This window comes from Acanthopagrus latus, chromosome 15 (assembly GCF_904848185.1).
Source record: "Acanthopagrus latus isolate v.2019 chromosome 15, fAcaLat1.1, whole genome shotgun sequence".
Classification (NCBI taxonomy): Eukaryota; Metazoa; Chordata; class Actinopteri; order Spariformes; family Sparidae; genus Acanthopagrus; species Acanthopagrus latus.
Genome location: NC_051053.1, coordinates 17,982,480 through 18,009,510, shown reverse-complemented (window position 1 = coordinate 18,009,510; position 27,031 = coordinate 17,982,480). Strand labels below are relative to the sequence as shown.

Genomic DNA, 27,031 nt, shown 5'->3' with positions numbered 1-27,031 from the left:
GAAATGAAAAGGTTTTTTGTTGTTGGTTTAGTCTTCCTGGATATTTGTCAGTACTGACAACGCCATTTTTCAAAGTGTATTGAATGACAGAGGCATTAATTCATTGACATTTCATCGTTCTGTTGCTTTATTGGCAATTTAGTATATCAACCTGAAAAGTTGGTATTTCTATATTTTGAGAGCAATAATGTCCAATTACTTTACACTCAAAATCTTAGTTTATTGATGACCAGTGTTAGAGCATCAGTGTGTTGGTTTTAGTACATGTTGGGGGAACATGCAATGTCTTTGTGATTGTTCAACACACACAGTGGGTGAACCACAGGGGTCTAATGAAAAGAGTCCGTCACAGTGAGCCTCAGAAATCAGCATCACAGAGCTGATTACATTGGTAGTAATTGGCTCTCTTGCAGCAGGTATTTAGTACACAGGGAAACACACCACACTGCATAGTCTGACCATTCTTTTAAGAAATTTATTTGTTATTCATTTTTGTTTTTAATGTTGTGGATATGTTTGTGTTTGTATATTCTTGGTTGAGACCAGAGGCAATTCTCCTGCTCTGGCTGGACATTAAAGCTATATATTTTAATTTATTTTATTTTATTCTATTTTGTTATTGACAATTGTACACATTTCTTTTCCTGCTGCCCCACCAGGGTCATGAGATGACCAGCATCGGACTTCTTCTGGGCGTGTCTTCAGCCAAACTGGGCACCATGGACATGTCAATAACTCGCCTGCTTAGTATCCACATCCCTGCCCTTCTCCCACCCACCTCCACTGAACTAGATGTACCACACAATGTTCAGGTAAGAGTAAGTGTGCATGCATAAATGCAATTACATGAGAGTGTATCAGTGCAGTGAGGGGAAAAAAATATTGAGGACTGTGAAATTGCAGTAACGTAAGTGATTATATACAAGTATATGAGTAATTACACACCTATCAGTGTGTCTGTGTGGATTGTTTTACAATTACGTACAATTGTTTTCAGACGGTCACAAACTAAAAAATAATCATTGAATTCTTTCATTGTCTGTTTTGCAGGTTGCTGCTGTAATTGGCATTGGTCTGGTGTACCAGGGAACAGGACACAGACACAATGCTGAAGTCTTGCTGTCTGAGATAGGTGTGTGTGTGTGTGTGTGTGTGTGAGTGTGTGTATGTCTGTGCTTTTTTTTGGAAAAGATGATATGACAAGATGAGTCGAGATGACACAAACACACAATGATGCTTTTTAATGAGGGGGTTTTACAAAGGGAGTGCTCAGACCTTTTAAGGTCCACATTTTAATTTCACGTTTGGTCAGAGGTGTATAGTAATTTTGGTTAAATGCAACATCATAAGTAGAGCCTCAACAATCAGTCTATTTTATTATTTTAGTTAATTTTCCAGCAAAAATTTCTCAAATGTGAGGATTTTAGCAGTTTTTTTTTTTTTTTTTTGACCCGTATCATTGCAAAGATTTCATTTTAATCAGAAGTTGAATAAACTTAACTTTGCCTCTTATTTTCAGTCTCTCAAATGTCTTTGAGTACTACATGTATCTCATGACACACACTTGTGAGCCTGAACACTAATGTCGGTATGTTCAGTCACAAGAAAATCTATCCTTTCTAACTCTTGGCCAGACTGAGGTGCTAAAAACACAATATAAGTCTACATTAAAGGCACTGACTTTATTTTTCTTTGAATTACTTTTTTTTATTTTTCTCTGTCATGGATAGATGGTATGATTCTGTTTTTATGGCTTCAGGTCGACCTCCTGGCCCAGAGATGGAGTACTGTACAGACAGAGAGTCCTATTCACTAGCTGCTGGACTCGCCCTGGGCATGGTCTGTCTTGGGGTAAGTCATACACATTAACACGCTGCAGGTCTAATAAATATTTGCAGAAAAACATCTTAATGTTGGTTCAGCCTGCTGGAAGTTCTCTGTGTGCTGGGTTTTCTTTTAAGAATGCAACAGGTGTAAGGGGAAAGTGTTGGTCACAGAAAGTGGCATGAATCTGAACTTGGGTCTTTTTTGCCTTGTTACTATATATTGTGGTAGTACTGTTTTTCTCCCATATGTTTTTGCTTATCATTGGTGCTGAATGGCAACTCAAGAAAGATGTATTTGCTTTCTCAAAAGCAGTATCTTTCATTGCTGTTTTTGAACACATTTTTGCCATTAATCTTTGTTGTGTCTTTGCTGTCATCATCATCCTCTCTCCATCCCTTGTTCACCCCCCTTCACCTCCTTACAGCATGGCAGTAACCTGATTGGAATGACAGACCTGAATGTCCCTGAGCAGTTGTACCAGTACATGGTAGGGGGCCACCGCAGAGCTCAGGCTGGGGCCAACAGGGAGAGGCACAAGTCCCCCAGCTACCAAATCAAGGTAGACAGAAACATCTGTTTGTATATATGTAAGGAAAGAACTGCAATGACATATTTATGTTCAATGTGATAAAAGTGTTATTCTGTATCAATGTAAAACTGTTTTGTTTGATATTAAAATGCTAAGCTGTTCCATCTTCCTTGAAGTGAGGGACATTATTCAAAACACTGTCGATATGACATTTCACAGAGTGATATCTTAATTAGAGAGCTAACCAAACATTATCAATGGTTGTTGTAGGAAGGAGACACTATAAATGTAGATGTGACGTGTCCAGGGGCCACGCTGGCTCTCGCTATGATCTACCTCAAGACCAACAACAGGTGAGAGAAGACAAACAACAGCTTTTTTTGTTCTCATCACTTTCCTGACTATTCATGGTTTGAACAATCTATTTGATACAGACACCATATGTGTTATTGACAGGACAAATGTATGCTATATGCCATAGGTAGCTGTGATATCCTCACACAATTTTTTGTTTTAAAATAATATGCAAAACAAGAGAATAATAATTATTTACTTTGTGCCTTTCCAACACTACAAATGTCAGTCAAAGTGCATTACAACTGATTGACAAAGGGCGTAGGACAGCAATCAAAGATGGTTGTTTTAGCTATAAATACTAATGTAAAGTATAAACAGTATATGAATATGGCCAAAACAAGGTGGAATCTACTTTTGACCCATTTCTTGTCCATGTGAACCTTGAGCAGAACATCCTACACTGCCTGATGAAAAATCTCATCCGTCAGTGAGTCCAGTTGTCACATTATGCTACAGGACTCTCTTCCATCTTCTAGCTTTCTGCTATAGGTCAAGAGGTTCCTTATGTTCCTTAAGGCTCCATTGGGAGAGTGTTAAAGAAGGGTATTAACACCTCCTTGTCTCCTCCTGGTTCTGTCCACTAGGTCTATTGCTGATTGGCTGAAACCTCCAGACACTTGGTTCCTCCTGGATTTCATCAAGCCAGAGTTTTTGCTGCTTAGGGTTAGACACACACACACACACACACACACACACACACACACACACACACACACACACACACACACACACACACACACACACACACACACACACACACACACACACACAGTGCCAAACTGTGTGTGTGTGATAATTTTTTTTCCCCACCTTGCCATAATCTGGTATACCCATCTCTCTGTTCTTCCTTTCGGTCTTGCCTCTCTACCCTCTCAGACTCTTGCTCGGTGTATTATCATGTGGGATGAAATCCTGCCTAATACTGAGTGGGTCAAGAGTAACATACCTCAGGTGAGAAAATACACACTTGCATACACACAGAGCTTTATTGAGCTGTGATGTCTGGCAACCACTCACTATGACTTGCTAAAAATTCTTAACTATGAGGTTTGTTTCATTCTGGCTGAATTATGTGGAAAATTACCCCGATTTTATTGCTTTCTCAAAAAACAATCTCAGTGTTCAGTTTAGTAAAGCTTTTGCTTTTGCTGTTTTACATACTTGCTGTTTATGAGCTCTTTCCTGGAACACATTGAATAATGATGGATTGGATATGTATGGTGCTTTTCAAGACACTCAAAGCACTCTGACAGGGTTCCAGGCAAAGAAGAGCTTTTAAGTTAGCACAAGCAGAAATAGTTTCCCTGGTTGAACAGAATATTCATAGGCAGAACATCACCAAATGTCTTAACAGGTTATCTGAATGTGCAGTCCAGAATCAAAGAGAGTATTATATGACTCACTGCTCTCTGCATTTGTTTTCAGATCATGAGGGGGACTTTTGACCCTTCAGAAGACATTAACATGGAGACAATGGCGTAAGTTTTTGAGTCCAAAACTGGCACTCATTTTTTGTCGCATAAATTCCTGATTAAACCGTGAATCACTTCTGGGGAAATCAGAGTAATCCATGGTTAATTCATGTCATCAGCATCTGTGGTAGTGATGTTCTCCACTCAGTACCATGACCGATCATGTCATGTCATTTCTTTCTCTCAGCCAAGCCCAAGACTACATTACAGCAGGAGCCTGTCTGGCTCTGGGCTTACGCTTCGCCGGCTCTGCCAACTGTGATGCCTTCGACTGCCTCTACGAGTTTGCCAGGACATTCATGAAGATAATGTCTTTTGCTGGCACAGCTGCAGTTGTAAGTGTTTTCTAATTTTTGTATGTGTGTTTAAACTTGTACTTTCATCAACCTCACCAACGTATGTTTAAGACAATGATTTCCTCTTTGCTCTCTTTCTCTGCCTGTCGACACATGGCTGACTCTCATAGCAAACAGGTTATTACAACCTGCAGACTGGTCTGTCAATGATTCTGCTGGCTATGTCCATGGTGATGTCTGGCACCGGGAACCTTAAGGTCCTGCAGCTCTGTCGTTTTTTCCACAAGCGAACTGGTGGCGAGATGAACTACGGCTTCCACATGGCTCATCACATGGCACTGGGTTTGCTCTTCCTGGGAGGGGGCAGGTGAGACGCACACACACACACAAACACAAGCGCGCGTACAAAAACACACTTAACAGATTTTGGAGTGTTTTGTTTTTTTTCTGGGAGGGATCAGGTATACACAAATGGCATGTGGGTTGGCAACACAAATACACATAAGTCTGTTTTGAGTGCCGCCTTGTACATAATGAATGACATTTACACGCACGCATGCACACAGACACACACAAGGAAACAGACACACATCCAAACGAGGTTCCTCTAACCACTGACCTTGGCCTGTATGTTTTCAAGAGAAACAATGGCTCCCACTCTCTCATTACATGTTGCAAATGTTTCTCCACCTACAGCTGTAATCAGATGAACCTTTGGATTTCATTCATAACATGTTTTATTTTTAAGCTGCATGCTGAAAGCCCATGCAGCTGCAGAGACTCAGTTTGAATGTCATGCACTGTAGTGTGTGTTATCACCGTATGATGTTACTGTGGGTCAGCTTAAGTTGAACTTCATGCTGGTGTGCAGGCTCATGTCATGTCATTGTTGTATTTACTTTATTCTCTCCCTCTTCTCATCTGTCATTCATTCTGTCATCTGTTTATAATGAACTGTACTATTCATATTTGCTTTTCATTATTATCACTACATCACAGTCATTCATTTTTTTCTCATTCATTCTCTCACCTTTGTTTCTCTCTGTACCACTAACCTCTGTCGTGTGGCTTTCTCACCCGTCCTCTTTCTCTCTGGCTGTTCGGTTAGTTTCTCTTCCCGTTTATTCAGTTTTTTTAGCAGGAAGCTGAAGTGAAACTTATGTTTCCACCTAAAGTCAAACATGGCGTTCACACTAATGATAACTACAGCTCACTGTAGGTCTACAAACATTTATAGTTATTGTGGGTCAAATGTAGAGGACAGACTTTCCCACAGTCACAAATAAGGTATAACCTCACACGTCTTTATAGTGTGTAGATAACAATAGTAAAAAGTTTATTTTTCTCTTCTCTTACTGGCAGTTCATGCCTCTCATAGTTCATCAGTAGTTGGTGAAACGTTGCGTCCAGCATAATGGAACTTGTGACTCAGAACTGGTTGTTAGCCAGCAATCTTCCTTTTAATGGCTCCATTGTCCTGCTATCATAGCAGAAGTGGACCAAACCATCACAGCAGGAAGTTTCAGTTTGCAATGTTGCTGTTAGTCAGTTTGAAAGTTGTGAATTTGCAGATGTCAGCTAATGGTTATGTGTAAAGTTAATGGTTGTAAAGATGAGACTGTTGATGCCTCACAGTTTGACCAACTGTGTTTTATGGACACAGTAAGGAGCAATTAACCATATTTGGTTGTAAGAGTTAATTATTCATCAATGGAAATTGTTTTGTTGTGTAAATGTGTAAATGTATACTTTTTACAAATTTAATCTTCCTTTTAGGGCTGCAACTGATGATTATTTTCATCTGTCGATCAGTTGAAAATTTTCGCAATTATTTGGTCTAGAGTATGTTTACAAGGTGATGTCTTCATAGTCCTTGTTTTGATCATACACGTTGTTAGAGAATTTGTTCTTTTTCATTGTCTCGTGATAATGTACTGAGGGGCTGTAACTAGTGACAATATTCACACCTTGAGAAATCCTGATTTTATTCAAGGTAATGGCATGTTTCATAACTTCTGTGGAAACATGAGATACTTCAGAGAATGAGGAAGGAAGTTGGTGAAGCTGCTAAACATGAATTAGTCTTGTCCGTGAACATTTCTGCCTGAGTAATGTCAGAGAGATTTTGAACAATGAAGGCAACAACTCCTGTGATCCCACGCTACTCCATATGCTGTGCTCCAGTCAAATTAGCCGCCAGGGTGTCCTGTACAAAAATGTTCAACTTTCAACCTCACTCATTAACAAAACGCATGGTTGACCGTAACAAGATAATATCTCTCTGACCAAGTGTACACACAGTTGAACCCTCAAGGTGCAGCGTGTTTGTACTTATAAATAAAACAGTGGAAGGACAAACAACCAATTATGAACTTGGCTGATTACCGGGGCTTTTTTTAAGATAATCGATATCAGGAATTTTTCTTTCAGGTTTGCAATAAAATAAACACATTTAAAAATGTGCTACTATTGCTTGATGCAACATTCTCTCACACAATGTCACAGCCAAAAACACTATCTGAATAGCAAAAAAACTCAAGTAAAAACACCCCAAAATTGTACTTAAGAACAGTAGTGGAGTCATATGTACTTTGGTACATTCCTTCAACTGTTGTAGACCTCTTGCCACAGAAATTACATACTAGGACTTTAAAAAAATCCTTATTAACTTCATTCTTACTGACTCCCATTTAGTTTCTTGAAATACAAGCGTTTGTGGGCCATGCTGATGATTATTGGATACTAATACATCACTGATTTGTTACTCACTGGCAAAATTTCAAGATAATCTGGTACAAATTAACATTTCTCCACCCTGACACACTCAATTCACACCCCACACACCCAGTCTCTATTTTTTGTAGTTTAAATTGTGAACTTGTGGGGAAAGAATGTAATGTTCAGTGTGGTTGAGGCTCTTAAACATGCCAAACATGCCCCAAGCAGCCATTTAATTGAAGAGCAACATCATTTACCTCAGTTGACCTCAGCTGAATATTAAGCACTCTTACAAGTAACCTTGATGTACACGCAACCTTTATTGTCGGATTGAACTTTATTGTAATGACTCCATTAGTCAAAGTACATACTTGACTGCCAGCTATTATGTTTAAGTGTCTCTGTTGTTGCCTGTGATGACGTTTACTAGATTACAACACACCTGGTTTCACTAACAAAGACATGTTTATTTTGGCGCTTTCAAAACTTGTGCAACATAGACAGTGCTTTGTGTTCTGTCATGAACACTGTAATTTTGTTATTTTTTATGTTCTGTCCCAAGTATACTTCACATACCTGTCATGTCTGTTGTTATTTTTTGACTGTTGCAAGAAGTGGGTTATTTTAGTGCATACTTTTGTGTGTGTGTGTGAGAGGAATGGATTTTCAGCATTTGTGATTTTGTTTGATGTCGTCTAATGTTAGGTACACCCTGAGCACCTCCAATTCAGCCATCGCTGCGCTGCTGTGTGCGCTGTATCCTCACTTTCCTGCTCACAGTACTGACAACCGGTGAGACCATCACACACACACAGACACATAATACTGACAAGACTTCAGTGAAATAATGTCAATGTTTAGTGCTGAGTGGGTGATGTTAGTTGCATGTGATGATCCAAACAGTCCCAGAAGGTGAAGATGGAGGTCAATGTGAGGATGATTGTGAAACTTTCACCACGCAAGTTAAAAAAAAAATCCTTTCCAATTATTTGCAATGTCTGTGTGATTCCTGCTTTTAAATGAACACACATATCTAAGCTTGTGTTCTGATCACAAACTCCATTTCGGATCCAGTTCCATGTCGCAAATATCCCGGATTCATTAAGCTCTGACGCAAACAAATCTCTTATCAATCGCTGTACATCTCCTCGTTGTTTAGTGTTGGCAAAGACCAGTGTCGAAAACATGTGGGTAACATTAGTAGGCTTCTCACTTCTAACCACAACTGACTGACACCGTCACATGAGCAGCACTTAACATGCTCCAGAGTCCAAGTTAAACATGTTATGTATATCAAATCAATGTTTTGACCTTAGGTTCACCATTATTTGGAATGTGTGTAAACATTTCATTTCTTTGCTCCTCATCTCATTTTTAGGTTGTGTCAACATGCTGTGGAAATCAGTCATCTTAAATGTTGAATAATCTTGTAGCTCCCACTAAAATTCTAATACTTATGGCTTTTCAGTCAACAGTAGATGATCACAGATCACTAAAACTGTCAGTCGAAGTTCCCAAGTTACATGCAAATGATGAAAGCTTAAACAGCCAATGTATTGTGTTAATTTCACTTAGCGTCCTTTTGCACAGGAGAATAAAAACATGATTTATTGTTCCTCATTGACAATGTATTGGATGTGTTTGACCCTCTCATATTTCTACTGTGAACAAACAATATATTGGATGTGTTTGACCCTCTCATATTTCTACTGTGAACAAAATGTGTATTGATGTTGCTTTTGTTGCTGCAGTTACCACCTACAGGCCCTGCGGCACCTGGCCGTGCTGGCTGCAGAGCCACGCCTGCTGGTCCCCGTGGATGTGGACTCCCTGAAGCCTTGCTATGCCCTCTTAGAGATCACCTACAAGGTAAGTTTATCATGGTTGGTCATGTTGACACAAGTAGCCACCAAATTCAGATAAAGGAGAAGCTCCAATTTCTCATGATACTGCCCTTTGTAGTATATCTTTAAAATTGAGTTACAGTGTGTGTGTTATGAGTCTTGACAAGCCTTTTTTACATGCAAACACATCATCTGTTTCAAGTTGATTTTGAGGTACAAGACAAACGCGCCTATCCACCAAACTATAGCAAGTTTTTTTTCTCAGTGTGCGTCACTGTCGTCAGCTGTACGGCTTCCTCAAGCTCACAGTTTTGACACTTGCGGTGTTTTTTTGTAACTTGCTCCAACTGTTAGGCCAAGTCAGTGTTACTTCCCACCATTGTAAGATAAGCTGCATTGGTGGCTTCTCATTCATACTAATACATATTTAACCTTAAACCTTTTTTTTCGGATTTACATTGATCTGGGCTTGCTGCCATTATACACATAATTTAACGTTTTTAAAGACAATCATGCAATATAGACAAATGCAACTCTGACTTGCATTTTTCCTCTTCTTGCTCTATTACTTCCATTCATTTTTCTTTGCCTTAGTCGTCACTGTGGCACATTCCAAAGTGGTTCAGACGTCTGGTGTTGTGTGACCTTGAACAAGACGCCAGTTTGTCCTGTTCAGTTGCCACAGCGATGTCACTTGGATCATGTGCGATCATGTGAAGCAGGAAGGAGACATACTCTGTGAGCTGGTCCTGATGCCTCACTTCAGGACACGTTTATAACCTAAACAACCTAAAAGAAAAAAAAAACAAAAAAAAAAACAACCATCCATTATCATGTTTAACCAGAAAATGAGATGGTGAGATCAGAATAACTGCAGATGTTTTTCATGTGTTCCACATTTACTCGGCTATTATCTTCCTCCAGTCTATGTGGAGTGCCTCAGCATTTTCAGGCATGTACTTTCGATAGCTATTGTTGCAATACTCTACAGATGCAGTAAATAGCTCCTGAATTACAGGAGCAGAAATTTCATAATCTCCCTTTGTGAGGTTTTGTTGTTGCTCTGTATATATTTGGCTCATTTTGAAGGTTTGCTCTCCATTTTTTTCTGCAGCACTGTGAGGTTGTGTTAAGTATTTAAATTTCTAGTTTTACAGATGATTTACAGAGGAGTCATTTGGACTCCTTGCATCATCATAATTACAAAGTTTTTAAATTCTTCCTTTAAGCTTTCAGTGAAAGCTTAGACATTGTGGGAGCAAACAGACTATTTTTATATTTTTCCACCCGTCCATCAGTCCAGTGCCCAGGATTTATCATCTTTGGATGTACGTGCTTTTATAACATTTTGTGCACAAAAGATAAGAGCTTTATTGATGCAAGATAGCTTGTGACTGGTAGTTGGTCTTGGAGGAGAAAAGTGAACGAGCAACAACTGATTTTCCTGCAAAAGCTAAGGCCATAAAACACTAAAGAAGCACTCACACACACACATACACACACACACAGTATGACGTAGATCAAAGTACTCGGACCCATTCTTTTCCATGTGGGTCCGACACACTGTTGCTGTCTCTATGCTTGTCAATACGGGTTGATGTGTGTCATCTCGTCTGGAAACACTGCTGTTTTATATCCCAGCTTTGACATGCATCAGCTATGCAGAGCAGTATCAGTTTTATTCCATTGGCTTTCTTTATCAGCGCACTTCAGCTTCTGTAACTTGACTACTTCCATGTTATATTACTTAATGAAGCTGTGTCTCAAGCATCTGCTACCACAGTGAATTTGCCATATTTGTTCCTTTATCACAGATAGAAAATAGATTTCTATTTCTACATATGAAGAAAGGTAGAAGGTCAAAGATGGAGGTCATTGTCCACAGTGAGGACCACATCTGACAGCAAGATTCACTTCAATTTAATTCGCAGCAGAAGGATCATCTTGACACTGTGAACATCATCAGTCAATACTTCAGTTGCTGTGTGAGAGAAAGGCTGACAATCAAACTTTACAGTATGAAAGATGAAGTATGAAATCAAAATAAATAAAAAGATATTCAATGCAATTAAGACTTAGTGGCTGCTGTAAGATGTAAGGTGTTTTAACTCCAACTTCAAGCACTGATGGTATGAAACTGAAAACATGACCCTTTGTTCTTGTTTCCTCTGGTTTCAGGAGACCAAGTGGTACGATGAGACGACCGTAGAGTTAATGGCCCCCACCATGCTCCCTGAGCTGCACCTTCTCAAACGGGTAAAGCCTGAGAATGTCACATCACCACCTCTGGACTTTGTAGTTCAGCGGAAAGTTGAAAGTATTGATTCTTCTAAATTCAGTCTCACTGCTTTTGTTTTCTAATTGAGGTCTGTTTATTTTTGCAGGTAAAAGTGAAGGGGCCGCGATACTGGGAACTGTCCGTCGACCTCAGCAAAGAAACACAGCATCTAAAGTAAAAATAAAGGGAAAAAAAACAGTTTTACGTCACTTGTTTAAATCTTAAACAGAGGTTTTCGGGCAGTCACTCAAATGAAACCACAAAATACGCAATTGCTGTGCTATGAATAGATTGGTAGAATCCAAGGGGAAGATTTGATCTCATGTATTGATTTGGTCGATTGATCTGAAGGATGATCTTCCCTCAGGTCCATCCTGTCCAGAGACGGGGTGTTGTATGTGAAACTACGAGCCGGCCAGCTGCCCTACAAAGATGACCCTCAAGGCTGGAAGAGCCTGCTGGCCTCCACCGTCAACCACCGCAACTCTAGCGTCAGAGCCTTCAAGGTAAGCAGGTGGAGATATCACACACAATGCCAACATTACAAGTCTATTTAGTTTCTGTAGAGATGAGTAATCTGGGGAACTAGGCCAGCTTTGACGGAACTTATGGACTGAAGTGAGGTTAGTGGGGACATACGATTAAGCCTTAGTCAGGGCGTCATTATTCATGAGGGTGTAGAAATTTGTGTCTGTGCTTTTTCCGTAGTGAATTTCTGACTGTATGAGTTTGGAACACCCAAAACTTGACCTTCACTGGGAACAGATTGTGATTATTGAAGCATTTTCTACAGTAAAATCCCATCTTGTCTGCTAGAAATAGTCTTACATATTGATAAAATAGAATGTATATCACATACAGAGTTTTAATTTTGATTTTGCCTTTAATATAATATTGTGATTTTAAGGAAAAAGCTCTTCCCCAATAGCAGGCCACAAATAATGTAGCAGTGAAAGGAACTGAACTGACTTCCTCCCTGGTGGCTGGTTGTGTCCAGTCTTGGCAGGTTGTCACTACAGGTTTAGCAGGCAGCTGTGTGGTTGACAGACTATTAGTGGTTCCCTGATGGCCTCATTGTATGCTGCCAATTCGTCTGCCGGTCCGGAGAGGGAAAAAACAAAACAGATTATTTGTGCCACTCTTCCTCACCTTTTTTTTCTTTTTCTTGTTAATCATTCAGCCTTTCTTCTTTCTTTAGACTGCATCCTCTCTGACGCCCTTCCTTGTCTGTCTTTTGTATCTCTCGCTGTTTTTCTAAGCTGCCTTTTATGCCTGAGTTCATACCAATAATTTGACAATTTCTTCTTGATTCTGCAGCCTGATGCCATCTCTACGTTCACCTCAGAGCCTGCCTTGGTCTCCTTCGCCAAGTTCTTCTGTAAAACTTCTGAGGAGATGAAACATGTGAGTTAAGCGCACAGAAATAGATGTAGGTCCAGTCTGAAGGCATTTTTGCTCCTTAGTTGCATGCATGTACATCCATTTATTGACTGATTAAATATGTTGTCAGTTCAACCAGTTTAAAACATTGTAAAATAGCATATTCTTCACCAACCCAGCTCAGCCCATTCTGACTCAGTAAGATTACAGGCTCATATCTGATTTGAACAAGCGGTTAGTTTTTTAAGTATATATATATGAATATAGTATACCTTAGTTTTTACCCATCTGCTTTTATAAAATCCCTTTTTTTTACTGTTGTTACATGGTGTTTACAATAAAGATCCAGGCAGCAGTCAGGTTTTAGCTCATGGAATTGTCCTGACAAATGGAAAGTCATGAAAGGTTCACTGAATATTTATCAGAGCTGTAAATGGAAACTGAGCACTAATTAAATAAGACTTTGCTCAACATTAGTTTTCACTTAATGTGCGATTGATTCGGCTCTCAATGCAGAAACACTCCGCTCTGTTGAAAGTCGGCTCCAAACTCTTTCCCTCCATCCAGCTCATTTAACAGAGCAAAACATCCAGACATGTTTGTTTTGTCAAAACTAAACAAATATATTTTTATGCACCCTGCATCCCTGCTAATATTGTGTATCCTGAATCAGGCCTTCTTCAGGATCATGATAAGCATACTAATATACGTATATATGGAGAGATATATTCGAAAAGGTTACTGTTTTGAATATTTAACTCAGAGAAAAGTTAGGAAACAGTCACAAAACAACAAAAAGCAAAAGGACTTCGTATGCCTCATCCGTCCTTGATAAAATCATCACATATCAAAGGAATCATTTTTAAGAACCTAATAGTCTGGAAAAGTTGACTTAAGTAAATGTCAAGGTGGTTATCCTTTATCAACTCTGCTTAAATTTTACCTTCAGCTTTCTAGAAAACTTTAATATGCATGAACACACAGTGGATCTCTCTGTAATAAACAAAGTCAATGTTTACCGTAAATAAGACTTAACATTAAGAAGAGAAAAGTAATACCACAAACAACCTAAACTTTCTCTGGGGATGAATGAAAAGTAACAGTATATCTTAAGTTTTCATCAGACTCTCTGTGTGTCTGTGTTTTTCTGTGTTTATGTTGGGGGAATTATATTAAATGAACTGACAAGTTGGAACATGTGTCTGGATTAGCTAAGTTTCCTCAGTTCAGTTATGTCTGTGGTATTGATAGACATTCAACCATGACTTTTGACTCAAATGGCCAAAAACAGATTTATAAACAAGATAAATGAGAAGAAAATTCTCTGATGTGCAGCTGCCTTAAAGGGATTAAAGGGGCACTCCTCTGATTTTACACATAAAGTTCATTTTACAGGCCATGGGAAGCACTACTTAGCCTTGGTGTTGTCGTTTTGTGGCTCTGAAAGGAGTTTTCCAAAGTCTGAAAAAAAAAGACATAAAGATGTGGGCATTTAGGTGGTGACCAGTTTAATAAAAGACAGTTGCGTAATGGGAAATGTTGAATCAAGGTCTAATTCTGTCCAGTGAAAAGGATTTAAGGTCGGGATCTGTCTGCCTTTGCTTCAACAACTTGGATGAATCTTTTTGCTCCGTCTGTTGTCCCCCAACTTTATTGAAATGCAACTTTAAATATGCAAGACTACATAAGAAACTATCAAAAGTCTGATAAAAGCATCCAGCTAGGATTCAGACCTGTCGACTCATCTGCTTCATTACGACTGTGAATGTGGTTTGATCAGATTTGGCAAAAAACTGACAACATAAGCAACCATACCACTGTTGTCAGACTTGTTTAAATGTTGAAAATTCCTGATTGGTGCACAGAAGTATGCGACAACCCTGTGTTTTTCACAGGACCCTGTCCACTGTTAATTGTTTTTTGGGGCCTTTTAATTGCATTAAGATCAGATATGTTAGGTTCCCGCGCTGTAATCTGGCATGTTTTCTCAGCTTCAAACTCAAGTCTACTTTATATGTATAGAACTTGTCATACACAGGGTTATTTCAAGAGTTCAAATGGATTGTATAGATTGTTGGGACCAAGGCTGAGTCGGCTAATTAATCACTTGACATCTATTATCTGACTTAAGAGGCTTCATTATCACTGCCTGCCAGAAGTCACAGGTTACTTCTCCAGTTCTGAACTGTGAGAGGTTTCACCTCTCATCAAAGAGGCTTCTTCATTTCTGAACTGAAGAAGCCTCTCGGATGAGAGGTGAAATGTCTTCAAGGAACTGAAAAAGTCCAGTTGCCTATGACATAGCAATATGACCATCACCATGACCTGGATGACTGAGAATTTTCATTAACATACCAATTTCTAGTCCTTCAGTTTCTCATACAAGGCCAATCATTTTGATTTTGATTCTAGGAACCCTTTGAAAAAACACTAACTTGAATGTGCTTCTGGGTATATTAGGAGTTTTTACACCAAGGAAATTGGAATTTGCTGCCATGCTCAAATTGAATCGAGACACTAGGTCTGTATCTAATTAAGTGCAATCATGTTTCCATATTTCGCCATCATCCTGATCAGAATACTTAAATAACTGAAATCGTTAAACACACCACAAAAGAGGATTTTTGTTGAACAAATCATTCAAACTTAAAGCTTTATCTGCTAGAAGAACCTAAATCAGCTCAGGCATTTGTTCTGTCATAGACCCATCTCTATATTTTGTTAAGTTATTTTAGTGAGAATTTCTCTAATGTTTGCACCAGCCCATTTATGTTTTTTCTTCTCGCTCTGTGTTGTGTTTGCAGAGAGAGGATTCTCTGGTGTTGTTCTCTGCGATGCTGTATGAATGTGTGACACAGGAATGTCCAGAAATGCTGCCCACGTATATTGCAATCGAGCAGGTATCACACACACGCACGCACATGCACACGCACGCACACACACACACACACACACACACACACGAGTTGTGTTCTGATGCAGTTGAATTGCTCCTCTGACGTGTCACTGTTTCAGCAATTGTAGTGCAATTACTACATCAAGCAAAAATAATGAAAAATAAATGGAAAGATAAAATAAGAGCAGATGTTCACTCTGATAGGTTACTTCACCTTATCACAGTTTAGGTTTAAATGGATGCTCTGAAACCAACAGCTACCTCTAAGTTTGGAAATCAATTTAAAAAGTGATATGTGTGCAAACTGTGGATAACAGAATATAATTTGAATATTAATTGCACAAAATATATTTAGATTTAAAGTTTCATGGCTTCAGTTGCTCTCTCATTTTAAGTAAATGTTGCTACACCATATATACTCATGTCTACGAACACGTTTCTCTACCTAACACTTCGCATTACAGAGCTGCTTACTGTCTCAAAGACCAAAATAAAGGTATTTGATGACTAAAGCCAGAATAATAATTCTGTGCTGATCCGTAAAACCCTGTCCTTGCAAACCCACGCACAGAAGGGTGTTATGGGTAACTGTGGGTCACAGAGGAGCTCAACAATGATTCAACATCCTATCGGGAAGTGTTTCCTTCAGAGTATGGGCGTAGTGACATGTTTAGCAAAGCATAGGAAACTAACTTCCTGTTCAAGGCACTTTATGTTGTCCATTTTAGTTTAACCAATCCAAATTTCTTCATTTTTTGTCACAGATGTAGCGATTTGTGTTTGGAAATTAGTTTATGTTTCCTGGCTTCTTGCATGTTTTCTTTACACTGTGGTTTGGCATATATGATGCTGTTTCCTGGTAGAGACATGCCTTTATACCCCCAATGTATACAAATATAAAAAACCCAAGAAGGTTTTTGAAATATCCAGTGAGAGATACACTGACAGTTGGAAAACTGAAGTCATTTTATAAAAATCCTTTCCACCATTCTGAGATGCATTTACCCTTGTTTCTCAGGCGGTCGGTGCTCTGCGTCGGGGTGACCTGCTGCAGACCTTCCCCCTGTGGCAGATGCGTCTGGTGGTGGAGCTGTGGGACAGCAGGGTGCTGCGGGGTCCGGCCAACCGTCACGACACCCTGCTCACCTCAGAGTTTCTTCCCGTCATGAAGAACATGGTGGATGTAGCACTGGATGGATGGCTCAAAGGTGAGGAGTGGCAGGATGAATGATGATGTACCATTGTAATTAACAATGTTTTGATGGCACATACCTGAATGATGCACAAACCTGACTTTAAGCAGCTCGGTAACTCCAGTGTAGCTGCTCATTCAATGGTGAATTAGAACCCACCAACTTTATTTGAATGTGTAGTATGTGCATATTGAGAACAAAATAAAACTGAACATGGTTAGGAAGTCAATAACTTCTTCAAAATTAATTTTTACGTTGACTGCATGAGGCAAAAGTAGATTTTGACTGTTCAGTAGTGTCACTGGTTGGAAATGTCACACATACTGGATGTGTCTGAGCTTGTTTTCCTGTAAAGGGCGTAGCATAATAATGTCAGGACGAACTGTGTATACACTCAAACACACATTCCTGTACTGACTTGCGTGTGCACACACACAGACAGATACAGTAATACATGTGCACTGAGAGGCGTGGGAAACAGGTGAAGTATTTGGACGAGATGATGTAAACAGTTGAAACATGGCATGACTTTCATGATGCCTCTTGGCTCTGGCTGCCATTTCAAAGGAAAACCAAACTAACTTGGCCTCAGAGATCAGGAATGCTGCTGTTCTCTGCAACTCACCCATGAACAAAATATGTGTCTAGATTTATCTTTGCTGTTTTCATGATTCATGTTTCTTTTCCTCTACTGTACTCGATGCCATTAGTGGTTCTCTGCAGCGCTGCACTGAAACTGACCTGATTTCCCAATGATGCTGAATGTCTTAGAATTTCAGGAATATTGAAAGTGTTTAGGACGAGGAATGTTATTATAGACAGTTTCAGTTTTTCTAGGGAAATTTGGAGCACAAAATAGAATTTTACAAATCATCCACATTCCAGAAATGCATTTTTTAGATGTGTGGGTCAGTGCATACAGCCATGCGCATGTGCAGTATAGTCATTGCACCTGCATCTCCAACACTCATGCAAGAGTATTTTTCATATTCTTTTTTGTCGAAGAAGTAGACAGTCTGAAAAAGATCGTTTGGTCAAGACTTCACTTGTGAATGGGTCAATAAATTGCACTCAAGGGAGTTTTAGTGTGCTGACTTTTATCAAGTTTTTTATTGATTTCGTCTTCTATTGGTCTGGCCACCTGCCTTAAATGGATTCTAGACTTGTGCGTCTGCTCTGTATTGCTCAGTCAAAGTCATAAAACTGTCTTAACTGAACAAACTTGTTGTAAATCACTCAATTCCACCTGATGAATGGCGCCTGTTAACTACAGACCATCTTACAATGGGTCCACACCAGCTGTTCACTGAGTACTCAGGTCCTCAAACTCAACCTTCATTTTAATTCCCAAAACTTCACAGGTTTCTAGTTCAGATCAAAATGAACAGTTGCAGCAGTTTACGTAGAATCAAACACGTTTGATCTGCTCACAGATAATTCAGCTTGTATTGGTTGCCTGTTAAAAAAAAAAAAAAAAGAGGCACAAATGTTAGAAAAAATACAAAAATAAAATACTTGATCACCTTTTTACATTTCCCTCCTAGAAAACAGCTCAGTGTTGAGGTCCTACATGAAGGGTGAGGCCCTCCCTAAAGACGCCCAGTCCACCGTGTTGGCCTGCTTCCTGGTGTACCGCTCCATCCCCTGCCTCAGGAACACACACACACAGCTGGAGGGTAAGACAAACACATGTTGTCACTACTGGAAACTGTAAAGCTTCACCTGTGTACACTAACATTTGCATATCATTACTCAGTATGCTGTTTATGTACACACACCAGGAGGAATATTACTCTCTTGGGTTGAGTGCATCATTTTTAAGAGGCTTTTACTGCAATATTGATTTGTATTTATAAAATCACTACTGTATTATTGAAGATTAAACTGGTTGTTTCCTACCAGTTTTAGTTTGTGACCCCTTACAGAAAAGCAGTGTTGAATAAGGGCTCCTTCAAACAGGTTTCACGTGTCTGTGAGTTGTTCCAACAAAGAGACGTTTGGCCTCTAATCTTCTCACATGGTTTCATGTGAATAACCCCTTGAGATCAAAGAGATATAATCATTCACTAATACACAAATAAGCAAAATATTTGTTTATTCTTCTTCTTCTTCTCTTCAACATTAGTTACCTCATGACCTGCCAGATTTATCTTGTGACTGCTGGAGCAGGGCCTGACTAAACATACCTAAGTGGAGGATAAACTAGCTCCACCTTGAGCAGCCACAACTTTGAAAGGCTGCCTTACACATACTGTATATGCATCAATATTAACAAGCTAATAATGTTATATATAGTAATAACTGAAGCCACAGACTGAATGCACACTACCAAAGAAAACAACTTTTATTACAGTGATGTTGAAATAGTCTGAAGCTCTCACCTCTCTCCCCACAGGCTGCAGCTCACTCGGGGATATATTGTCTCGCAGCAGCCAGCTGGGCATCCCTCTCAGAGACCTGCTGAGGCTGGTACCCGTCCTGCTGGGCTCTGCATCTGGACCACAGACACTGCAGGGTTTCCCTTTGCAAGCATTTTGATCCTGGTGCTAAGAACTAGTCCAAGTGACTAGTAACCTCCCAGTGATGCAGTTCACAGCCTTACATTCCCACTGCGAGCACAGGTAGGACCGATTTCTACAGCAAGTGGGCCCAAATGTGACCGTAAGAGGTCTCACTGCATCACTGTGGCATGAGTGCCCTGCCTATGAGAAAGACTGATTGGAGAATACAGACTTTGATTCCTTCTCAGCCAATACAACATGTTAGTTTTGTAACATAATATTTCTATTTAGTTTTTTTACAGCATAAAGAAAGTGAGGCTGCGTTAAAGATGCAGTACATGTGCCATTTTTGTGGGTACAACAAATCCACGATGGGGACTTTCTTCACTTGCTCAAAAGTCCAACAAGGACAGAAAGGACTGGTCTGTACAAAGTGAGAAGGATTTGGTTGTAGTTGTAGTTCATGCTGCCTGTGAGGGTGCTCGAGTTCAGACCCTTGTGTTGTGAAGACGAGAAAATGGAGACAAGACAATAAAGTGGAAAAGTACCTGAATGCTTCATGAATATTGTGGTTTATTCCATCTGAATTCCCCATGAGGTTCGGTTCTAACTTTAATCAAATGTTGACTGCCTTTATTATTTTACTTTCCTTTTAGAAAGTATTTTATGTTTTGTACAGAAACCAGCTAAGCTTGCTGCTCATCAAACCACTAAGAGAACTGCACTCTAGTTTTTGTTTTTGTGTATTCGCTCGTTAGCGCAGCTGGTCGGACTTTTTATGGCCTAGTCCAGCATGTCTCGCATATTTCCCAAGGATTTTGTGTTGTACTTCTTTGGTCAAGATTAATGAGCCGTTGATCAAAACAGCCTGTGGGTTTTTTTTTTTGGGTGGTTCCCCACATGAAAGGCATCCCCTAATCTTCCAGTGGTATTTTCTTCAATGAAACAATGTCCTCCACAGATAAGACTGAACTTACTCATCCTTAGCACTTAGCTGGAAAAAGTTGTCTCTCAGTTTTGCTTTTGTTTTTGTGTTTCTTACATTTAAAAAAATAATAATAATAATAATAATAAAATGCCTTTAAATTTTTTTGTGAGTTGCTGTGATCATCTTGCACAATAATGATCAAACAGCCAGCCTGTAATGTTTTAATTTAGGCCCTAAAGGTGCACTATGTAGTTTTGAGGAAGACATTTTAATCAAAAGAGAAAGATCTTCATTGACTCTTTGTTTATTTTGTTAGTTTAGGTATTATAAAAACCCTCTTTGTGACATGACTGAATTAACAAACACAATTTCATACTGTTTTACTTTGTATAAACAAAATCATGTTAAAATTCATTAAAAGAATTTAAACAAATCAAAAAATGGTAGATTTCGACACACAACAGAAGTGAGTGGCCATGTATGGCAAGGCAAGGAAAGATAATGGTGGACTCGATTAGCTCCCAATATTTGAATTAAGGAACCCAATTTTTTCTTGACATAGAAAACAACCTGGTTGGAGGCTTGCAACTTTGCTTTACAGGTGTCAGCGCAAATATTAAACGTGTTTAAACATGGTCACTATTCTGAGACCAGTTGGCTGATGAAAATGGTGGCGCCTTCCTTAGCAAATGGCCATCACATAAATCTGTCATGATTGTTTGTACTGCAATGCAGATTGACATTTAAAACATAAAAATACAAAAAAGTGAAAACCTGGCTGAGGTTTTAGGACTGAAACGCATCTCTAGTCAAGTGTTTTTGCTAGTTAAAGGACTGTTCAGACCTCTATCGTCTCTTTTCCATGGATACTTCCACATACTCAACTGCCTGCATGACCATTTAAAGTCACGATTTAAACAGTGAGAATCAAAAATTGTTTTAGTAATGAGTCAACTATTAACTACTTCAGATGTACTCAATGGGAGTTATCTGAGTGGTCAATCTAAACTGTAAAAAGTCCAAGATATGCAGCCAGCAGCAGAACACACCAACACACAGCTAGCTGTAACATAAATGAAATCAGATATGTTTTCAGTGTCCAGGTGATTTCCTGAATATATTCACACAGTTATGTGATCCTGTTGGATTTTGTCATGCATGTCGTTGTTGTTTTTAGCTGACAACTTTGAAACCCAGACCTTTGGGGCTTTCCTGCCAGATGCCAGTCCTGTCTGGTGGTGGAAATCCCAGATCATGACTGAAATCTAATCAACTTGGTCACATGAGATTTTGAAGAGTCCCACTATAAAATTAGACAAGAGGTTGTCAGTTTTTGAGGTTGAAGGGTCAGGTGCATGTAGGTGGTCTAACAGCAACAGGAAGTTAACTAGCCATAGGCCCACTCATCAATAGGGCAGTGTCACAGCTCACCAGAGCAAAAGAGGTAGCTTCATGTAAAGCCTGATTTTTGCTGTTTTGACTGAGCCAGTCCCTACAGTGTCAGAGAACCTCTGCTGTAGCTTTTAAAGATGTTCAAAAGTCTTGGATTTTGATGTCCAACTAAGTATTTAAACCCCAACGTGATGTAGTCAGTGTGTGGGAGGATGTGCTGTGTGTGTTCGGCTCAGAGTCTCAGATCATTTCCAACTAACAGCTCTGAGAACATTCCAAAGCAAATGGAAAACATCCGAACAAACAAGTGGTCCACACCCTCGTCACAGAGCCGCAACACACAGAGCAGCTCCTCACACCAAGATCAAAGTCTGTACATGCTAAATTATGTTTGTGTTTCATTTGTTTATTTTGTTACATGAGGTTAAATTCATTTTGTCTAAAGGGTTCATCCGTGTACCGCATAGTCAGAGTAAACACTTTAGCTGCCTCGGGGTCATTAACTGCTGACAAATGGCAACAACTATTTGTCAATTAGCTGCGCAGGTTATAAAGATGAATCAACAATGTCTCTTCTATCTGCTGCAAATCTACTTATCTCATACCGAGGTTAATCCCCTGGTCTGGGCGGACAAAACACAGGATTTAACACATCTGTTCAGCTCTGAATTTGCCGGTCCACCCACGTTTAAACTCCACTTTGCTTCTTCCTGTTGAACAAAGTATTAAACAGACCTTCACTGAAGGTTTTTCTCAACATCTGAACCTTGGGAAGGCTCCAAAATAGGAACCAGACTAGACACTTTTAGACTCATACAGTGTGGCCTGTGTGGCCTTGGGAGTTTTATTTTGCCACAAGAAGACATTTTGTGGTTATTTCTGTCATGTCTTTCGCGTGTACTTCCTGGCTTTTATCAGCACTCGGGGTTGTTTGAGTGAATACTTGAAATAGTTCATGTTGTGTTAACCCAAACAACAGTCACCCCTGAGGGATAAAGAAATGATTAAATGAGGCTTTTCTGCTCCAATTTGTGGGACCAGTAAATAAAAAGTAGATGTAATAAAAATATGTCTACATAAATTGAACAGGCTAGGAATGATATTAAAACACAATGTTTATCTAATATCACGTAGTGTAATTTGTAAGATAACCTTCTGTCACCTTCAGAGTCTTGCTGCATGTTTAGCTTGCTGATAAATGTGTGTGTGGTTTCCTAGAAACACGTGCTGTGTCAGTCAAACATTCGAGGGAAATGTCACATGACGTGGCCAGTAAACGGAGAGTGAAGGGCAAACAGGAACTGGAACAGGACAGCCTGTGGGTGTCTGCTGTGTCTTCAAGATGATCAAAGTCAGGTGGTTTTAATAGTCTCCAGTCTCCACTGAAATCCTTTTAACTGACTCTTCATCTCTCTGGAACTTCCATGAGCCGCTTGTGTCCCTGCCTTTGTGATGCTGCAGGCCCGTGGTGTGTTTTGGGTAAAAGGATAAAAAGAGCAGTAACAGATTTACTAGTTAAGGAATGCCTCGCGCTCACAAGGAGACACTCAGTCTGAAGCAGTTTAGTAGCAGCTACTTATTACAAAACAGCAGGTTGTTTGTGGGCATGCATGTTTGATAATGGAATACATGTTTATGGAAAGTGCAAACCCACCCTGAAATCACCACCTTTTTGAAGCCTGAAGTCACCATCTTGGTTTGTAGAAGCCAGAGGTGACGATATCTGGATGAGAGGGTGGAGTCTGACAGAGGACATGCCGTGGTGAAGATTAATCAGTCACAAGGCGGCCGCACCCTAAAAAGCATTCCCCGCATAATCGTCTATTTTACTCAAAATAGGACCACAATGTACTAAATGAACATCATGCTGTATTGAAGAGGACTTGAAACTAGCAACTGAGACCATAAACTCATCAGGAAACCATTACTGAAGTTAATAATTGAAGTTTGAATTTGAGTCATTGTCGCGCAAGCATAAGTGAAGTTGCCCCCCTACTGATGGAATACTGGTTTAAGGCACTTCCATATTAGCCTCACTTTTCAAGCCCAGAGGCTGTCTACTATTTATACCGTCTATGGTTAAGCTCTTCTCTCTCAAGTGGCACCTGTGTTTTGACACCTGAAACTTTGGAACTTTTCAAAGTTGAGATGAAGCTTTAAAAGAGTCAAAGACGGACATAAGTGAAGGGTACATGAGGGAAAACTAAACCAAAGCTGACTTTATCTGGTGTTTATTTAATTGCGGTTGGTTTCCAAATCAAGCATACTAGCAGATAACACTCGGCAATACTCAAAAAAAAACATGTTTTTGATACTAGCCATCAAGCTTCCTTTCTCACAATGGGGGAAGGAGATGAGGATCAGTCCAGTGCGTCAGAAATCTTCTGGATCCTGTCTTAAACCAGTCCCAGACCATACATGGACACCAATCCATGTTTGCATCTGGGACGACATGGTTCTTGATGACACCGATCATATTTCCTAAAACAAAAGCCAGTTGTCAAACGGCCAAGGGCGTGGCCAACACGGACTAATACAGGCCCATCCCAAATTCAAGATTCAAGAAGACTTTATTTATCCCGAGGGAAATTGTCGGGGGAAATACCGGCTGGGAGAAAATAACAAAGGGGATAAACTCTTGACACCTGTTACCTAATGTGCATGCCAACAAAGTGTACATTTCCATCACTTTAATTCACTAAAATTAAAACATAGAATCATGCCAAAGTGCTACAAGATGGCAGGAGCTACATTAGTACAGGTACTGTAATAGATTTATGTAGTCCAAAAAGATGTTCCTGCAAATATTTATTGTTTAAAGCTGTTGATACACTTGTAATGTTTGCCACGATAAACTTGTACACCCAAGTATTGAGTCGGAACTTATGCATCGCTAATAGACCAATTTGCAGTGGATTTCATGATGAGGTCATTGCAGTTTTGGGACAAATCGTGGTGGAAAAGTGGAAAGAAGCCGAGAGAAATGGGAGGCATCCCCAGAATGGGGGGGGGGGGTCTCATTGTGCTGTTCAATGTTAAGGATTTTTTTAAAAGATGCCCTTTCTTTTTGCAGAATAATCTCATTAAAGAAACCATGAATATGGACAATTCAAAACCATTCTGGGCATTCGACCAAACTTGGCTAAACGTGTTCTTTCTGGTTCAGGGTAGTTTCATGCTGCTTGACAAACCAAATACCAATTTCCTGTGAGCTGTGCCTTGAACTTTATGCTTTCACATTAATCTTTACGCTTTCACACTAATCTTTACATGTCCATGTCCATGTCCTTTTCTTTTTTTGTCACGTTAGATGTTTTCTGCTGGAGGCATGGCAGACTTCCTGTCTCCTACTCCTTAGTAGGCTAGAGACTTTATGCCCACCACATTTGATCTTTGCTTGTCTTGCAGCAAACAGTCAGCTGGACCACAGTTATGCTCCAAAAAACAAGCTAGAGGGCACACACAGTGGAACCTCCACTCTAGGTTAGACAGTTTGTCCGTTCGTCAGCTCCAGTCGTGGTCACTTGAACAATAATGCGGGTGATGTTGATTTTGAGCTTTTTTCTATTGTTGGATCCATTGGAAGTTACTCTGTTTTCGATATAAATGCCGTGGGATTGCGTAATAAACGTGGGAGTAGAGTTTTGTCCCAGACGACACTGAGGTATGTGTTGAGAAACCGTGGACTGTCTGCCTTCACTGAGCCTGTGGGGAAAAATGAGTGCTGCCTCCAGGAAAAATCCCTGTGTGTTTGTTTCCACAATAAGCCAGTCTAAGTGTGTCACAGTGAAGACGCCCTCCAACGCCGCGGCTTTTCTCACATTGAAACTCTATGCACAGAAGCATTTTGTGTAAACTCTTACTGAAACATTTAAATCCACAGCCTAAATGAGGACCACCACAGAGACAAAACAGTGCAATATATCAGAGAAGTAAAGAAGAGGGTTATTTTGTAAGAGGGGCTTTTTTTTAATTATCCTTCTTTTTACTTTTCAAATCTATTCATCATAGGAGCTGAGACAACAGAATCCCAACATTTACACGTCTTCTTCTAAATCCTCACAGTTTCCAAACCAGCCAAGTGGTTGAAATCCTGTATGAGTAATTCTAAAGTGTGATTTAGAAATAAGACTAAAATGTGACAGAAAAACTACGATGGATATGAACTTATAACAAATATAATTTCAAAGACGACTACAATCATGTACTCTGTAGCGTGATTATATTTGTTTTGTATAATGCCAGGTCATTCTGTCTGTCCTCTTTCCTGACAACTGAGTATTATGTGGGTTTTAAACACCTTTTCCAATCAAAGGGCAGGAAAACACACATTACTGCCTACGTTTTTTACGTGCCAAAAAGCTTGGATGCACTGCAACACTTTGTTCTAGCTCGCTGTTAAAAAGCAAAGTCACTCGCATCCAAGAGTGTGCAAGACATTTATTGAATTACCAACGCTGAGTTGCTTATACCATTATGTGCATATGCAGGAGCTCAAGGTAACCTGCTAAAAATAGACAATTTACTCTGGTCCCACTGACTGTAGATGAGTTTGCCTTGATGTTGAGTTTTTGTTTTCTGTTTCTAACTCTAAAGAATGGAAGTTTACCCAAGTTGATCACAGAAAATTAAACTATCCTATAGGCCTATATGTAATAATTTTATATACCAAAACTGCCAAGATGATCACAGTTCGAGTCCATGTTTTAACATCTGTATGTGAGAAACCACCGGATATATTTGACGAGGGATCCTTGTGTTCCAACATTTATAAATACGACATATGTGTAGATATATCTAAGGACAGTTTCAGACTTGAACAGGAAGTAGGCCATCTGCAACCATGACTGTGTTGATGTAACTGGGCTTTTTTACCGAGACTTCAGGGTATCTCCAGCTGTTTGTGGTGACCAAGACAGGTATTTTTAGCCCAACCATGTTAGTGTTTGGACCACTGACCAAGTGTTTTTTGTGCCTAAACCTAACCAGAGCATAAGCAAAGTGTTGTTACCACATAATAAACTTAAAGAAACATGAAGTTGCAACATGAAGAAATGCAAAGTTTTGACTCATCTGTTGTTTTGCAGAGATGTACATGGTTGTTCTGCTTTTTTTTTTTTTTTTTAACTCACTTTAACATCTCATGAGCCAACGCACTGATCTAGATAATATGGGTTGTATCACACCCTTAATGCTTATATACGTACTTGTTTCAGTCCAACATACAGAAACAGTAGTATCTGTTCCTCAGAAGTGTCAGTAGAGATTCAGCAAATGACTTTCAGGTCATCTGTGGGACAAAGTTATTGAAACATCAAAACTGGGAGGAGTTCATAAATCCCGACATGACAACACATCTGTACTTCCCTCTCCTCCAACGTTCACATTTCATCACCAGGTCGACGCTACAAGCAGCAGTT

General features: G+C 39.6%; 1 protein-coding gene across 1 annotated transcript in view; it reads left to right on the top strand.

Annotated features, from left to right (window-relative positions):
• anapc1 (anaphase promoting complex subunit 1) overlaps window positions 1–19,844 on the top strand; it is a 43,698-nt gene extending 23,854 nt beyond the window's left edge. Inside the window, exons 34-53 of the mRNA XM_037124409.1 lie at window positions 660–812; window positions 1,051–1,132; window positions 1,760–1,851; window positions 2,252–2,386; window positions 2,627–2,709; window positions 3,298–3,376; window positions 3,590–3,664; window positions 4,139–4,191; window positions 4,373–4,520; window positions 4,652–4,848; window positions 7,905–7,991; window positions 8,951–9,068; window positions 11,222–11,299; window positions 11,428–11,495; window positions 11,689–11,827; window positions 12,639–12,725; window positions 15,506–15,601; window positions 16,616–16,805; window positions 18,335–18,466; window positions 19,186–19,844. Coding sequence (XP_036980304.1) covers window positions 660–812; window positions 1,051–1,132; window positions 1,760–1,851; window positions 2,252–2,386; window positions 2,627–2,709; window positions 3,298–3,376; window positions 3,590–3,664; window positions 4,139–4,191; window positions 4,373–4,520; window positions 4,652–4,848; window positions 7,905–7,991; window positions 8,951–9,068; window positions 11,222–11,299; window positions 11,428–11,495; window positions 11,689–11,827; window positions 12,639–12,725; window positions 15,506–15,601; window positions 16,616–16,805; window positions 18,335–18,466; window positions 19,186–19,328 — 2,235 coding nt within the window. The 3' untranslated portion in view covers window positions 19,329–19,844. The remainder of the gene's footprint in view (window positions 1–659; window positions 813–1,050; window positions 1,133–1,759; window positions 1,852–2,251; window positions 2,387–2,626; window positions 2,710–3,297; window positions 3,377–3,589; window positions 3,665–4,138; window positions 4,192–4,372; window positions 4,521–4,651; window positions 4,849–7,904; window positions 7,992–8,950; window positions 9,069–11,221; window positions 11,300–11,427; window positions 11,496–11,688; window positions 11,828–12,638; window positions 12,726–15,505; window positions 15,602–16,615; window positions 16,806–18,334; window positions 18,467–19,185) is intronic.
• Window positions 19,845–27,031: the final 7,187 nt, after the last annotated feature.